The following is a 16,498-nucleotide window of genomic DNA, read 5'->3' on the forward strand; positions in this document are numbered from 1 at the left end:
AAAAGATTGGCTTGGAATTAGAAGCTTAAACTTATAGGAAGTATGTAACTATCCATGGGGAAGCTTAGATAATTACCTTGCTAAATAGTAAGTGGTGGAGCTTGGATCTTCATTTTTTAAGGAATGGGCCGAGAGCATGAAGAAGAAGAAGAGAGATTTTTTTGTGTTTTGCCTTGTTTTGCTTTTGGTTGGTTGATTTTTGTTGTTTGATTTAGTCAATTACCTTGTTGCCCTTGAATTTGTGTGGTTCTCATTCAACCACACCTCCTTCCTTCCCATGTCATGCCTACATCACTTTGTGATGTCATCACCCCTCCTTTGTCCTCTTTATATTGGTTGGATGACATCATCCCCACTAATCCCTTTGATTAGCTTTTAATTGTTTGCCTAATGACCGCTGATCTGTTATACGGTTCGCTTAACTTTCGTTTTCGTTTATCGTTTGAGGGATCATACCCGGGATCTTATTACTTAGGTTCCCTTAACCTTTCTCAATATATTGTATTCCTTCTATGATCCTCTCTTATAATCCTTTAATTTAAATCCTTTTTATCATGTTACCTTTTTCTCAATTCTTTCCGTATCTAGTGGATTTCCGGGAAAAATCAGAGTGTTCGGAAATTGGATTCTGACGATCTTTACAAACACTTATATACCACATAGAGTACTAATAATATCCCAGAAGATCAATAACAGAACCCCTACATAGTGTGGCAGGAAAAGTTTTCTCATTCAGCAAAAACACTATTCATAAGGGTTTCAAAAATTTCCATAAATTGGGGTTATTACAGTCTCCCCTCCTTAAAAGGATTCCGTCCCGGAATCAGATAGAAAATGAATAGGGATACTTTCTTAGCATTACACTTTCTAACTCTCAAGTAAATTTTCCCACATTGTGGTTCTACCATCAAACTCTTACTAGTTTGATAACCCTTCTCCTAAGCACTCGTTCCTTCTTAATCTATACCCTTCATGGTTGCTCCACATAGGTTACGTCTGGTTGCATGTCTATGCGCTCCTATGCCCCTATTTATCTGGCATCCGAATTACCCCTTCTTAACATTGATACGTGAAACACGTTATGACTTGCTACATGTTCTGGGGTAAGGCTACCTCATATGCTAACTTCCCAATACTTCTTAATATATCCAAGGGTCCAACAATTGGTGGACTTAGCTTTCCTTTCTTTCCGAATCTCATTAATTCTTTTCAAGGGAATACTTTTAACAATACAAGGTTGCCTCCTTCCTATTCTTTGTCATTTCGTGTTAAATCAACATACTTCTTATGTCCATCTGGGGCTACTACCAGCCGTCCTCTGATTAGATCTATTATATCCCTGGTCCTTTGGACTACTGCGGGTCTGAGCATCTTGCGCTCTACAACTTCATCCTAATATAAGGGATATCGACATTGTCTTCCCTCAAGGATCTCATAAGGCGATACCTCAATACTGACATATGATCTATTATCGTAAGATAACTTAATCCGCGTTAAGTGATCATTCCAAATTCTTTCAAGTCTATTGCACAGACTCTCATTATAGCTTTTATCATTAGAACTTTGCTTCTCAATACCCATTCTTTTCCAGTTCGTAATCGCTACTACCCTCCGTTCCCAATATTATACGGGTTATACTTTTGCTCGTTAGCGTTCTATAACTTTTTAATAACCACGTCAACCTTAGTATCACGAATGTGTTTCCATTCCGCATACTACCACCACTTTATTACTCCTTTTTCAGTTGTTTCTATTTTCCAAAATTTGATCAATCAAATAGAAGTAAAGGAATTTGTTGAGAGATCACTATGATCATGAACACTTGTTATATCGCATAGTTAGTACAGAAGGTGGCCAGCCTTTAGTACTTGACAAGCAATTAAATAACATGTGGTATCCTACTAGGCTTCTATCACAAAGATAGATAGTCATTCGGCAATACCTCCCCTTCTGGAAGGGTTGTTCTTCTCAGCTTACATGAAATGAAAAGAAGAGAAAAGAGCGAACTGAAGAGAATTGTATATATATGTAAAAAAATATTGCCATAAAATATCTGGCTTGGAATCTACCTCTGAACTATAGAGGTTTGTCATAGGAGAACAAAACATATATGTATTTATATCAACATCGAGTATTATCGCATCGCATTTCACATGCTTAAATATTTTCGCTATCCCGTCCATCATTCTATGGACCCACACTCTTCCTCGAGCTTATACATAATCACCTTTGAAACTCCCTCGACATCGAAAATCGAATCTGGGATCTCATTCTAGACATCATCGTTACTAGAATTCTATGCTTGCACCGTAACCTTCCTCGTATAATAATATGACTCTCTATTGATAAGAAAGAATAAATATTCAATAGGTAGATACTCTACTTAATTAGTCTATCAATGTTCTATCAATGATAACTTATACACTACCATGACCCGATTAGTGGTACTCAATCTCAACACCCATTCCAATACAACTCTCACGGTTGTAAACAACTCATTACTCGCGGAATCATTACTGCATTACTATGGTCCACCACTGACCTACTGTCGTCATTCACCTTTCCATAAAATCTTAATATCTAACCATACGGAGTCCATACATGTCGTATCAAATCCTTCTAAGGAGGTAACATAATCACCATTCATGATTCATGAAGAACACTCCTGATCCTGACATACATACATGACATGAAGCAGATAAAAGTGCAGAAGAGTTTCAATCAAAGCAACGATAGCAGGTTAATACCATTCTTAATCATACGCCCTAAATAGAAGACATGACTCAAGGGTTCATCTAGTCCTTTTTGAAACATGGTCCTGGCTTATCTCAAGATAGGACCTTCTAAGATAGATAGCCCATTCATGGCGATTACACGAATTAAACCTTTACCAACTACTATTACGGTTGGGTATTGCACAGTCATCAGGAGGACTGTCAATCTTCCAAACCATAATACAACCTTCACAGTTTTAACCATCATCACTGTATTCTTTTGGCACAAGCGCCTATAATTATCCTCTTACCTTTAAAGTGTCGGCCACCTCTTTAGCCTTTCCTGATAGTAAAATTTCCTTACAGTCAATGTCATTTTAACCACCTCCAAATAAATTTTCTACCTTATTTCAATCACAGCTTATGTGAAAATGCTTTCCTTAAAGTCTGATGAGTAAAAAAAAAATCACCATTTTTTTTATAAGTTATTGCCTCAGTCTTTAGAGGTTAATCACTGTCATGACTGACTCTCAATCATAATTAGAACATCTTTTATCTTAAGTCCTAATTGCCCTGAACAATTTCGACCATTACTGGTTCGATCCATACCTTCTCGTGGTTTAACACGTGCCCCACTTGGCATCATTATAATTATGTCATATTTCCTTTATCAACATTTCTATTTTTGAGAATTTTGAATATTACCTTTCTCCTTGTAAAACCTCTAAGGTTATCCTTGAATCGTTCCTCCTGTATTCCCTAGATACAGGGCATATCAAGATACCATTTATTAATACCAGAATCATTGTCTATATACTTCTGAAAAATTTCTCCACTGATTCTTAAAGGTTGTTATTACCTTAATCCTTTCCAATTCATACTGTCAAAACTCATACTATCCCTATTAAGGGTGAAATGCCAACCTGCATGCATTCCCCTATGGTTCATCTCAAGTTATCGAAGTTATATCCTTAATTCCACCTTTAAAAGGTACCTGCATCCATCCATGGATAAATCAAGTCATATATCCTTGATAGATTATCTTATTCATCATTCTCACCTCGATAGTCTATACCTAATTTCATAATAGCATCCTTATTCAAATTGAGGTCAATCCATATGGCCTCCAAAAGATAACAATGGTCGTCCTCTTTTCTTTCCTGATTTGGTAATGATAACATGGATGTTCTGGAAGATATTGGTCATGTTCACATGAACATCTTCTTAATAAATCCTCATTTTCTTTTGTTGTTTATCTCAACAGTCACCTCAATGTTGGGATATCTCTCATACATGGCGTCTCCCTTTCTGGGTATCAAGCCACCGGTCTTACACTTCATATTCTTGAAGGTCACTTCCTTCATCCAATTTTCCTAATTTCTTACTTCCTTGTCTCCTCAGTCTATCCGCGTCTCATTATTTATCCTTCGAATTACCTCAAGGTTTCCTCGAATCCTCCCAACTTACAGGGGATAAAATATATGTATCTCTTATTCCTTCAACCATCAATTTTAACTCATGGTGAATCACCCTCATCCTGACGATTACATACCTTTCTATTTCTATTGCTACGAGTCTTTAGGGTTTCCTCATACCCAACTCCCTTATCATTCCTCAAAGTCTATTGCCGTTATATTCCTTTCCACTTCAATTTCTTTTTATTTTCCTTTCTCTTATCATTATTTCATGAACCAACACAACATAAGCATTTATTTCAAACATCCCGTCATTCTGTATTCATGCCCTTAGAACGAATCTTGACAACTTTTACAACTTAGATTCACAATTCATCATACTCGTTTGCCTTTGTTCTGGCTCTAAAGCTTTTACACTATCTCCATAACCTTGGGAAGTACTTTCCTGAAAATAATTGACTGAACTTAAATCAGTTTATTATAATCTCTTGCTCCGTGCCTTCCTTGGCCTTTCACCGGCGGGTGGCCTCTCTCTTAGGAGGGTAAGTGACAAAAATAGTCTTTTGTGATTCGTCAATCATTTAGAATCTCAAATGATTCCTGTATTTCCTTTAGCCAGGCTCTTGCCTCGACTGGGTCAGCTTGTTCCTTAGAACTCAGAGAGCTTAGCGACTGAAGGGTCCTGAAAGAATTTCTCACCGCATTGTTTCCTCGGGGTAGTGGTTGGGGATAATAGTCTAAGTCCTTTTTAGACAGGTCCATGAATTGTCGTATAGGGGTGCCGTCTCCGGTCTCCTTTCCTTACTCGACTTTCTGTTTCCTTAGTATGAAATGTTTCATCCTTCTCCCATACTTGGGGTTATCTTTTAATTTAAAATCCTCATTTTCCACTCCATTATATCATGGGTTCCTTCTATCTTGATGGCGACCTCCCTGACTATCACGTTCAGGGTTTGCTCTAAATCTTATTCCTCAAACTAGCTTTCATCTAAGATTTCATCTTTAGGCCCTTGAACATTTGGAACCCAAATTCTGTAGGAATACCTCATTATTCCTTTATCATCTTTCTCGGTATTAATCTTTTATCTAATTGTTGGCTCTCTACCTTCATTCATCACTTTTTCTGGCACAATATGCTCTTTTCCAATAATTCGGTCTCTATTGCAATCTCAAACAGCTTTTCGGTACCGGCTCCGGTTACCTTCACTTCTATTTCCAAAATCTCTTATAAACTCTCCCAAAGACATTATCATCTTGAGTCTCTCCTTTTTACTAAGGCCATCAGCCACCACATTGGCTTTCCCCGAATGATAAAGAATCTCCCAATCATTATTCTTGATTAGCTCTAACTGCCTCCTCTGGCATATGTTGAGCTCTTTCTACGTGAAAATGTACTAGAGCACTTATGGCTTAGGTAATTCTCGCACTTCCCTCCATACAAGTAGTGCCTCCAATCTTTAGGGTAAAACTATTGCCACGAGCCTAAGCTCATGGGCGGGGATATCGAATTTCATATTACCTTAATTGTCTTGACGCAGACGCGATTATCTTGCTGTGCTAAGAAGCACCCTAATTCCTTATGCGAAGCGTCACTTACAAATCACAAAATCTCCTTTTTCCATCCGGCAATGCCAACATAGGGGCCATCACCAATCTTTGCTTCAGTTCTTGAAAGTTGTTCTCGTATTTCTTTGTCCATTCGAACTTCTCAGTCTTACGATTAAGCCGCGTTAAAGGGGCTACTATCTTTACAAACTTGAACGAACCTCCGGTAGTGACCGGCCAATCCTACCTCTGGTAGTCGACCTAACCATGGTCATCAATTCATCAGTGGTCCTTTATCCAATCTTGTCAGGATCCTCCATGGGATCCTCCTCAACAACTATCCCTTCTAGGACAACATCCTCAACCGCTACATCCTCAATATCAACATCATCCGGTCCTGCATTAGGACACTCTATCGGATCCACAATCCGATCTCCAATTAGTAATAAAACATCATCGCGCTGTTGCTCCTCAACCTCAGGGTTCGGAGTCCCGCTACCATATACGATAACGAACTACGCTCCTATTACGATATTTATAAGGGTTCCCATAAGGGTTTTAACTGTCAGTACTACGTTAGGTAGCCCGACTATGAACTTGGCAAGAGTTCTTATTATCTTTGTGAACTTATTATCTTAACGTCCCATCATCTCTGAGGTTTATAACGCTTAGCTCTGATACCATTTCTTTAACACCCCCAAATCCGGGGTCGGGGATCCGGGTTGTCACGAGTTCCATTTCCCTTAATAACACCCAATCTTAATAAATAATCAACTACTCTGTACTGTGACCCCACAATAAACACACACCACAAGTTATAGTCTCAGAGATGAACACTCAAAAAATAACACAAGTCCTTATATTCCACAATTATAAACCGTTACACCTTAAGAAGGTTCTGAATAAATTTACATATTCCTTGCCATTATTACAATTCATATTATACATAAGTCTGGTTCATCAATAGTTGAAAACCTAGCCTATTGGTAGCTCCTACCTCAGCTACGGCGGCATCAACGCTTTCAGAAGACTGCGGAACGTTTTCTAACCGCTTGCGAATCGGGAGCTTGGTCCTATTCATCTTTTCTATCTGTTGTTGTGTGATGAAAGAAGAAAGCAAGGGTGAGCAGCAAGCCCACCAAAATAATATGTATAATGATTAACAATATATGAGCCTTCTCATAGTACTCATGAAAGTCTTGGTCAAAAGAAATGAACCAAGTTTGATATCTTAATGCGATGAAGTCGCAAAATATTCAGTATATATACATATATACTTTTCAAAATCTTGGAAGTCCTCTTCCATCCATAATATACACAGAGTTCCAGTTTATAACTGTATATATAAAAAAATATCGTTGCAAGGTGATCTCATATATCTAACCTTGTCTCAACGTTTTTCCGAAAATCTTTGTCATTCATAAGACAATCATTAACTAGATATAAGTTTAAAAGATGAAGTTACAAGATACCCCAAAATACTTATATCTTTCCCAAATACTACTTGAACTACCCCCGTTCAAGTTATAATCAGTTTCAAAGGTTCATCACATAGATGAGACTACAAGACAAGATTTGAATAGATTCAATCTTTGAATATCATTATAAATAATGAAGTTACGAAATACTTCATTAAGTCCCGATATATAAATATATTCATATATATCTCCCATACATTTCCTGAAAACCTCTGTCATGTAAAGTATGAACAGAGTTGCAATATCCAATGTATTTGGAAGGAAAAGAATTTTGGCATAAACCAGATATCTTGCTGATCAGGCAAAGATACCAATAAGTAACCTTTTCTACTAGTAGATGGATGAATCCCCCACCGGTCATCACCCTGGCCACATAAGGACCTTGTGCTGGATCGCCACCCGGCCTCTTACGCGTTGATGGACTGTCACCCAGCCACTTACACATTGATAGACCGTACCCCGGCCTGTCGCTTATGCCGACTCAATTAGATGGGCTTACTTCCCGAACATTGGGCAAGTAATCAATTCATTTATCAAAACAGCAACCTTGTTGCGAATATAAAATACACCACAGAGCCGGATCCCTTAGATTTTTGAGCGAGTATTCAAGTCCCCTTAAAATGGAAGATCTTGAATTTGGAAACAAGTTTTGGGATCCTCTCTACCTTTTAAATTCATTTTGAAGACTCGAAAACATTTTTAAGAATGTTTGGAGTAATGCTGATTTAATAAAATAAATCAGTCCCAATATGAAAGAAATATCTGAATATTATTATTTAAATAATATTCCCATAAAGAATAATTGAGGTAGAAGTTGGAAAACTTATACTAGAATGAATAGCAATTAATCAAAGATATACTTATACGAAAGTAATATCTTTACTTGAATATCAAAAGTAAGTTTGATTATCGAACATTATTCTTTAATAAAATAAAGAATATTAATAAATAGTAAGCGGAGTCATAATACCTCGAATGAATATTATAAACAATATTCATTAAATAAAATAAAGGAGTCATACATCCTCAAATGAATATCCAATTAATAATCATTAATAATATAAACTGAGTCATAAGCCCTCGAATGAATATTCGAAATAATATTCAAATAATAAAATAAACTGAGTCATAACCCTCGAATGAATATTCAAAATAGTATTCAATTAATAAAATAAAAGTTATCGAATAAACCTTATTCGATTAATAGTTTGGAAAACTATAACCATATATATATAAAAATATATATATTATACTCGGGAACATCGACTCCCGGTTTAGAAATATGTTCACCTTTGGGTCCCCTATACTAAGGATATACGCAACTACTGCTTATCTCTAGCATAGGTATTATGCAACTATAAGCATCGAAATCAACAGATATATAAACCAAGAATATAAATCAGGCATGCCTATATACCATATCATATGCTACAATATATCGCAAGAATTTGCTAATAACAAATATGCATTTATCGCAAGATCATGCATATACACATATACATCACCACAACAGTATAACGGGTAGAAAACTTGCCTGAGCGACTGGGGGTTACGAATGGCTCGGGACGAGTCTGGTAACCTATAAGCAACAAGTAAGTTGGAATTAAACCAAAGTCACTTGTAAATCTATACTCTAACCAACTCAGACTCTAACGCTCGTTTTGCGCTTACTGATTTGCTTAAGTCACCCGGGTACCCTCGGCTCCACCATTTTTAATAATTTAACCTTTACGAGTTTTTAAGGCGATTCCTTCGCGAGTGTCTTACCAACTGCCTAACACACTTACCATAAATGTTTCATACATTAATTAACCCTTTTCGGTCTTTAACCTATGTTTCAAAGTAAGGCGAGGGGAAAAGTTTCGTTCGCGAAACGCCGTTACTTGAAACGGTCGTTTCTCCTAAACCGTGCATCGGAATCGAACGAACTACATATCAAAACGAAGCTCGTCACATGAGCTATCTAAACATGGCAGTGGTCATAATCTAGCAGGGGGTTCTCGGGTCCTAATGTTATGCACAAAAACAGTCTACAGAAAATCGGACGTTACGACGACTATGTTTACGCGATTTCCCAAATTTAAACCAATTCAAACAACCACAATTTCAACTCCAATTCACAACCCAATCAAACCTCCATCTAAACTACATTATAACAGCCCCCAATCAACTCAATATTACCAATTTATTCATCTAAACCAAGTCAAAAAAAATGACCAAGAACTTCAAATCTAACAAGCATCACTCCTAACTCCAAAATCAACAAAATCGCTTACTAAACAAAGCTCTATTATGAGTACACACTCATTACACTAACCCATCATCTAACATTATGAAATCCAAACCAACAAAACTTAATACTAAGGGTTTGAGAAGTTATACCTTCCTTGGAGAGTGGAGAATCAAGAGAATGGCTTGGAATCACCCTTAAAGTCCTTATCCAAGCTTAATCTAAACAAAACTTCAAGAACACAAATTTTATTTCTTGAAAAACACTATTCACCATCTTCTTCCATGATTTATAGAAAAAGATTGGCTTGGAATTAGAAGCTTAAACTTATAGGAAGTATGTAACTATCCATGGGGAAGCTTAGATAATTACCTTGCTAAATAGTAAGTGGTGGAGCTTGGATCTTCATTTTTTAAGGAATGGGCCGAGAGCATGAAGAAGAAGAAGAGAGATTTTTTTGTGTTTTGCCTTGTTTTGCTTTTGGTTGGTTGATTTTTGTTGTTTGATTTAGTCAATTACCTTGTTGCCCTTGAATTTGTGTGGTTCTCATTCAACCACACCTCCTTCCTTCCCATGTCATGCCTACATCACTTTGTGATGTCATCACCCCTCATTTGTCCTCTTTATATTGGTTGGATGACATCATCCCCACTAATCCCTTTGATTAGCTTTTAATTGTTTGCCTAATGACCGCTGATCTGTTATACGGTTCGCTTAACTTTCGTTTTCGTTTATCGTTTGAGGGATCATACCCGGGATCTTATTACTTAGGTTCCCTTTACCTTTCTCAATATATTGTATTCCTTCTATGATCCTCTCTTATAATCCTTTAATTTAAATCCTTTTTATCCTGTTACCTTTTTCTCAATTCTTTCCGTATCTAGTGGATTTCCGGGAAAAATCAAAGTGTTCGGAAATTGGATTCTGACGATCTTTACATACACTTATATACCACATAGAGTACTAATAATATCCCAGAAGATCAATAACAGAACCCCTACATAGTGTGGCAGGAAAAGTTTTCTCATTCAGCAAAAACACTATTCATAAGGGTTTCAAAAATTTCCCAAAATTGGGGTTATTACAAATCGACTCACAAAACGACGATCTACACGCTCGTAATCATCAAAACATCAAACAACAACCAGAAAATCAAACCCGAGTTCGCGATTAAAAACCCGAAAATATAAACTTTCAGTTCGATCAATCAAACATCAAAAACACTTACATAATCGAAAACTACAGATCATAAGCTTCAAAACAAGTACTTACACTAACGATTTGGACTCCGGAATCACGATGAAAATCAGCTTTGATTCTGTTGCCATGTTCTTCACCAAACCCTAACCCTAATTCCTTTTCTTTTTCTTTTTATTTTTTTTCCTGATTTTTAATTGTAATTAACTGATTTAATTAATAATAATTCAGGTATTTATATTTATGAAGATAATACCCCTAAGTAAAATTAAGGGTCTAATTACACTCCTATTAAAAATATTTGGCCCCAATTTTTATAATTTTTGGGTATTATTATTGAATTTTTAAATGTCCAATAAATACAAAATAAATACTAAAAATTCCCAAAAATTGTGAAAAATACAAAAATACAAAGAAAAATGATATATGATAATTTTATGATCATATAAAAATAAAAATATAATTTTTGTGGGGTTTTTGGTACCCGAAGGGATCCGGAAAAGTCGTTTTTTCGCGAAAAAGGTCAATTGGTAAAACGTCTAAGGATTCAGAATAGCGATATGGTATAGGGCATTTTTGGCAAAATATGGCCAATGATTTTGTTTGAAATACGGGCTTTTAAAACATAGTTTTGAGCTGTACAGGTTTTGATATAATATATATAACTGACGATAAAACGTTCAATAAATATCCAAAACACGTTTGGATCAAAACAGCCAACACATAACACATAGCAGTTAGGGTTTAACAACTTACACATTTAATTACATCATAATACACATAATTTATCATTATTATAATATAATACCAGCGTAATTCCTCGGTCGTTACAGCTGTTGTTTTCGAGCAGTATGCGTTATACAATGAATCATCCAAACCGTTTAGCACATAGTTCCGACAGATATAGTCGGTGTGCTTCCAGGCATCCGCAGCATACACAGTCTGCATATCACTCTCAGCAGTGAGCAATGGTACTTCCTCCTTAAGATATCGATCAAGGTTTAGAGTGATTAGATAAAACAACAACTTTTGCTGCCAGTGCTTGAAGTTCGATCCATTAAACTTCTCAGGTTTCTCAGCGTGTGTAGTAGGCACAACAGGATGAGTAGGCGCTACAGGATGCGTAGGCGCAACAGGTGGGACATTCGTAACAGGTGTCTGTACACTAATATTCTGTCCAAGAGGCACCTGGAACTGTCCAATGACAGTATGTCCTCGAGGCGTTCTTCCCCAAGGCACATGTCCCGAAGGCACATGTCCAAACGACGGCTGAGCCCCATCAGGTACCAGTACCTGTGCGTTAGGGTTTAGCGGCGGTTGGTGATCCCCATCAGATGTTATAATCTGTGCGTTGGGATCAACCACATCGTTACCAGTCATATTGTTCACGTTCTCCATTAGTCTGTTAAACAAAAACACGCAAGACAGATTTGTCAGTCACAGATTAAACAAATATTAGGGCAAAATGACAAAATTTAGGCAAATAAGAAAGTATTTGGTTTCAAAATGTATCTAGCATTGGAATTGGAGTTGAAGTTTTGTTTCAGCATCAAAAGACACTTTTTGATGCCAAATTATAACAATAACTATAACTATTTTGCATCTTGCATTGGACTTGTTAATCGGGGTGTCGAAAATGGTAGGCTTTGTTATAAGTTATGAACCCTTCTTAACCCTCCGATAAATCCCGCTCAACCCTCGTGATTAAAATATTTCCCAAACATGGGTTGTTAAAACTCACTCCAACCCGGCTTAACCCAACCCCCGTAACCCCCAATCCAAACAGGTCCTTAGTTTTTTCCTAAAAATTAGCCACGACTTATGCATCTTGTTTTATTTAAATTCCTTGTAATAGTTTTGGGTGATTAATTTGATGCAAATTTCCTTATTACTTAGTAATATATACAGCCGTGTTTAGACTTTGTTTCTCTCTGCTGTATGTCCGATAGATTTGGGACAACTCTTAATTCATCATTTAGAATAAAAAACAACAAACGCCTTGCTCCTTGTAAAGTTTGGATATATTAACAACACAGCTTGGCGCAAACTCGCATCCATCTTATTTATATAAACAGATAGTCTGATTTGGGACTAAACTTTATAAAGGACTAGGAAACTTTTGGATGCAGTCATTTTCTTAGGGCGACTAATATGATATAATCATGCATGTCCAGCATCCGATTTCTTCCAGAACTTAGCGCGAAGCCCTTCCGCAGGTATCAAGAATGGCGCATACTCAACTCCACTGTCTCCACTTTTGGGGATCGCCAATTCCCACCTGTCATATCAGCGATTTTCGCGAAGATTAATAATCAAGATTTTGCATTGCAAAATCCTGGAGTTATTGCAGAAGACAAAGCACTTGCATTACCTAAAATTTCTAACAAGATGATGAATCAGAATAAGCATCTCTAGTTTGGCAACCTCATTTCCAGGACAAGCATGCATTCCATTGCCAAATGGCATGTACGTGTTTGGCTTTTGTACTCCCTTTAATTAAAACCACAACATCATTAGATGTAAACAAATACTTCAATTCATTAGATTATCGAGGTGAGAGGAAAGCTCATTCGTTTACCTCAAATCTTGATGGATCAAATTTTTCTGGTTGAGGGAAAAATTCTGGATTGTGATGAATGTTTCTAAACAAAGGCAAGACCTTCCATCCTTTTGGTATTAGAAAACCTGCCAAATATAAGCCAATACTCACAGATAATCTGATATGTTGACTGTTGTTTAACTATATGCTTTGAGTAATACTAGGTGCACAAAAACGGTTACTGCGTTGTTCAGAAAATGACAGCGTTGTTCAGAAAATGACAATCTTATTAATGATAGATAGGTGTCCTGCCCCCATCATTTTGTGAACATTTGTGTAGTCATTTTTTGTGCACTTAGAATTACTCATATTTTTTTAGTGCTAGACATGTAGTGGATATGTGTGCAAGCGTCAACTTTCGTGTACTGTTAATGCATTTAGTTTGCCCTGTGGTGAAAATATCATTTTCACCTACTTGTACTAAAAATTTAAGTGCCAAGCACTGTTTGCTAATTGGAAACATGCATGTGGTGCTCACCATTGTATTCAACATCAACAACTGCTTCCCTGTAGGTGAAGGCTACAATGCTGGCCATCCTTAAACTCTCCGAGATCACCTAATACACACACACACACATAACCAAGATAAGAAATAAAGAAGTACTATTATTAAAATTAATAAGACTATTAATTAGATAAAAGATGTACCCTCTGAGTAAATGGCATATTCCTAGTATGAGCCCATGTAAGTGATGTTTGGGTTCCTCCTTCACTCGACACATACAAAGCCTCGTGCTCCCTCTGTAATTTGACATCATGCATCAGCGCAACACGTATATATACTATATAGATGGGAAACTTAATAACAAAGTGCGTGAAACTATGTATGTTGTATATGTAATGTTACCTCAACAGCTACTAGAATATCTGGATGATCACTAATGTACTTGATAATCCATGTGAGGACACTAGCGGTAGTATCTTGAGCAGCAAACAACACCCCAATGATATTATCCGCAATTTGAGTATCGCTCAAGACCTGTTCATCTTCATCTTTGTAGTTCAAAAAATAATTCAAAAGATTATTCTGTTCCCATTTCTTCTCTCTCGTCTCAGTAATTTTATCGTGGATCATCCCTTCGAGCCTCCTTCTTGCCTAAAAACATCACCATATACAATGCTTCATATTTAAAACTTGATACTATTGGCGAATTTGTGTATGTGTGTGAACTTACTAGTAGAGCCTTGCGAAATAGAGTCCCCGGGAGGTTGAAAGGAAAAGAGTTGTATCCTTTGTCCAGGATACGATAATTATACTTTAGCATGTGTTTATATTTAGCATCCAGCTCCCCAAAGATAGACAGAACAGCTACGTCAAAAGTGAACTGCATGTAGTACGTATTTAAGTCAAGTTTAGTCAGAAGCAGTGCAATTTATAGATGAGACAATAGTAAAGGTTAGAGATAATTATACCAAAGGATCCATTATGTAATGGAGATATTAAAGTATGGATAATTTGAGTGTAATTAAAACCAAATCTAAAGAACAAAAGAGTAACACATTTATACAAAAGGGATTACCATTTTGATGTGGTGGAAAGTATTGATCGTTGTGCCATTACACCAGGATTCTAATGTTGAAAGAGCGATAGACTCGATAGCTGGGATGAGGCTGCGGATAATATTCAAAGAGAGCGAGCTCTGAACCAATTTTCTAACCTGAGAATGGTAATTTCCCTGATGGAAAAAAATAGCTGAAGGTCCGATTAATGTTTCTTTGCTTTTGGGATAGCTTGGCTCGAACAAATCTGCATGTGTGACCAACACAAACCGAGCCGCCTCTGGACTAGCCAACATGACGCAGGGGTACCCCAAAATGTGCGTTTTAAATATCTCACCATACCTGAAACAAACCATTACAAAATCAAACAAACGATTTAACACAACTGTACAAGCATTATTGTAATTTACCCAACACCTCCGAGGGGAATTTGAGATTCGAACCTTGTCAAATACAAGAGGAGTGTGTGTTTAGCTAGCAAATAAAATTTAAAAATAATTGTAGCTTTCTATAAGTACTAATTAATGCTCACAACCTTTGGCATCTGGAGTCGAAGAAAAGGGAAGGATTTTGCGAGAATAACTTGAGGGTTTCTCCGATATAAGGCCATCCCAAGGAACCAGGAGGAAGTTTTGAATCTGTTTTAGAGGCCTTATTCTTGTGATTTAAGAGAAGGTAGGAGAAAATGGCAAGTAAAATGAAGAGAAAACTTTGAAATACATAAGCACCTTCCATATCTCACTCTCTACCACTTGACTGCAACAGAAGTGTCCCCTGTGCCCAATTTATATCTAGCTACACTCGGATTGTCAACCATTGCACCGGCAGTTACTTTTGAAACGGATGTTGTATGCCTGGAATCTTCTGGATATTATTTATTATTAAAATTTTCAAATTAATTATGTTAAAAAACTTTTTTCATATTCAAAGTCTCAAAACATTTTCCAAATATCAAGGTCTCCCATCATATTTAATTATTAAAAATATTTTATTAAAGTGTTTTCTGTATCCATAACTGATTAACAAACATATATGAGATGTGAGATAATATTTTCGGATTTTTTCTGATTTTTTTAGTATTTTATTTTGATTTTCTAAATCTACCTTCTACATTTACCTGCCACGTCATATTTCCACATTATTTGGAATAACATTGTTACCCAATTTTTGAATTACTCGAATTGGATAGATTTATTATCCGTGAAAATTGTTTAAACATATCCAGATTTTCAAGTAAATCGAGGGGCTTCTACTGGTTTTCTCCAGTGGAAAGCCCCAATCCCTTCATTTTTTATTCTCGTTTATTTCTTTTCAATAAAACCCAATTTTTTTGGATATTTGTGTGTCTCTCCTCTTGGAGTGTGTATATGTGTTTACTTTTGGAGTGTTTGTTATGTTTTTGCTTAGTCATGCTTGGGTTAATCTGACTACTTTGAAAACGATTTATGTGGTTTTGTGGGAGATCTGTTTTCCGTGCATTAAATTTGGGTTGGTGCCGATTATTACAAGAGCTTACTTTTCAGAACTAAAATGTGTTCATCTTTTGAGATCTTTCACCCTCGGCTTGTCTATAGCTGGTTTTTGGCATGTAGATAGCTTGGGTGCTTCTGAACATTGGGCTACAGGTGGTGCGTATGTGAAGGTCATTTGTTATATTACTAGTTCCAGAATTGATGCATGTATGATTGATCGGGAAGCCATTTTAATCTTTTTTCATTCAAAGAATCGTGAGATTCATTATGTTAAATAGTCTGAAAACATAAGCGACTATTTGCTTAGCTCGTTTATTTGTTTAATCCTGACTGTGTTTTTTTCGATGG

The 16,498-nt window shown here is 36.6% G+C and overlaps 1 protein-coding gene across 1 annotated transcript; it reads right to left on the reverse strand.

The window, feature by feature from the left end:
- Positions 1-12,571: 12,571 nt before the first annotated feature.
- Positions 12,572-15,439, reverse strand: LOC141716862 (abscisic acid 8'-hydroxylase 4-like). The gene is made up of 9 exons (XM_074519033.1): positions 15,214-15,439; positions 14,699-15,020; positions 14,354-14,503; positions 14,026-14,274; positions 13,827-13,919; positions 13,657-13,735; positions 13,158-13,264; positions 12,951-13,069; positions 12,572-12,857 (listed from the first exon to the last, which is right to left on the reverse strand). The coding sequence occupies exons 1-9, from the start codon at positions 15,411-15,413 to the stop codon at positions 12,740-12,742; spliced, it is 1,437 nt and encodes a 478-aa protein (XP_074375134.1). The 5' UTR covers positions 15,414-15,439; the 3' UTR covers positions 12,572-12,739.
- Positions 15,440-16,498: the final 1,059 nt, after the last annotated feature.

This window comes from Apium graveolens, chromosome 4, assembly GCF_009905375.1.
Source record: "Apium graveolens cultivar Ventura chromosome 4, ASM990537v1, whole genome shotgun sequence".
In the NCBI taxonomy this organism is placed as follows: domain Eukaryota; kingdom Viridiplantae; phylum Streptophyta; class Magnoliopsida; order Apiales; family Apiaceae; genus Apium; species Apium graveolens.

What these genes read in the sequence shown, in the direction of transcription:
- LOC141716862 (XM_074519033.1), bottom strand. Translation starts at nt 15,413, where the DNA reads ATGGAAGGTGCTTATGTATTTCAAAGTTTTCTCTTCATTTTACTTGCC. An exon ending in TGTTGATGTTGAATACAATG is followed by an intron (nt 13,265 to 13,656) that starts GTGAGCACCACA and finishes TATATTTGGCAG; the next exon opens with GTTTTCTAATACCAAAAGGA. An exon ending in CATCTTGTTAGAAATTTTAG is followed by an intron (nt 12,858 to 12,950) that starts GTAATGCAAGTG and finishes CTGATATGACAG; the next exon opens with GTGGGAATTGGCGATCCCCA.